This window comes from Penaeus monodon, chromosome 33 (genome assembly GCF_015228065.2).
Source record: "Penaeus monodon isolate SGIC_2016 chromosome 33, NSTDA_Pmon_1, whole genome shotgun sequence".
Classification (NCBI taxonomy): domain Eukaryota; kingdom Metazoa; phylum Arthropoda; class Malacostraca; order Decapoda; family Penaeidae; genus Penaeus; species Penaeus monodon.
In genome coordinates, this window is record NC_051418.1 from 31,180,360 (window position 1) to 31,180,714 (window position 355).

General features: G+C 58.0%; 1 protein-coding gene across 1 annotated transcript in view; it reads left to right on the forward strand.

Moving 5' to 3' along the window:
• The window catches only part of LOC119594377 (procollagen-lysine,2-oxoglutarate 5-dioxygenase 1-like), a 46,541-nt gene that overhangs the window by 35,717 nt on the left and 10,469 nt on the right, over nt 1-355 (forward strand). The window contains 1 exon segment of the mRNA XM_037943438.1: nt 192-355. Within this exon segment, the coding sequence (XP_037799366.1) occupies nt 192-355 (164 nt within the window).

Consider the following 355-nt stretch of genomic DNA (forward strand, 5'->3'; position numbering starts at 1 on the left):
ATTGCCCAGGAGTTTACAGCTGTGGTCTGCTTGCGCACTGCAAAACACGTTAAATAACAACCTCGAAAATAACCCCCTTTTCCCTTCCACGCAAGCAGACGAATCTCAGCCACAACCAACGCCTCATAACCTCGACTCCCCTTACCTAACCGACCTTATTTACCCCCCTCCTCCCTTCCCCCCTTTTCACCGACAGAGCAAACACCGTCCTGTCGGCTGGGCCCGTCCGAGTGGTGGAGGAATTCGAGCGGTCGGGGGCGGCTGTGCTCGTGTCGGCCGACGGGTTTTGCTGGCCCGATAGGGAGCTGGAGGCGAGCTACCCGAAGGTCAAGCGCGGCAAGAGGTTCCTCAACTC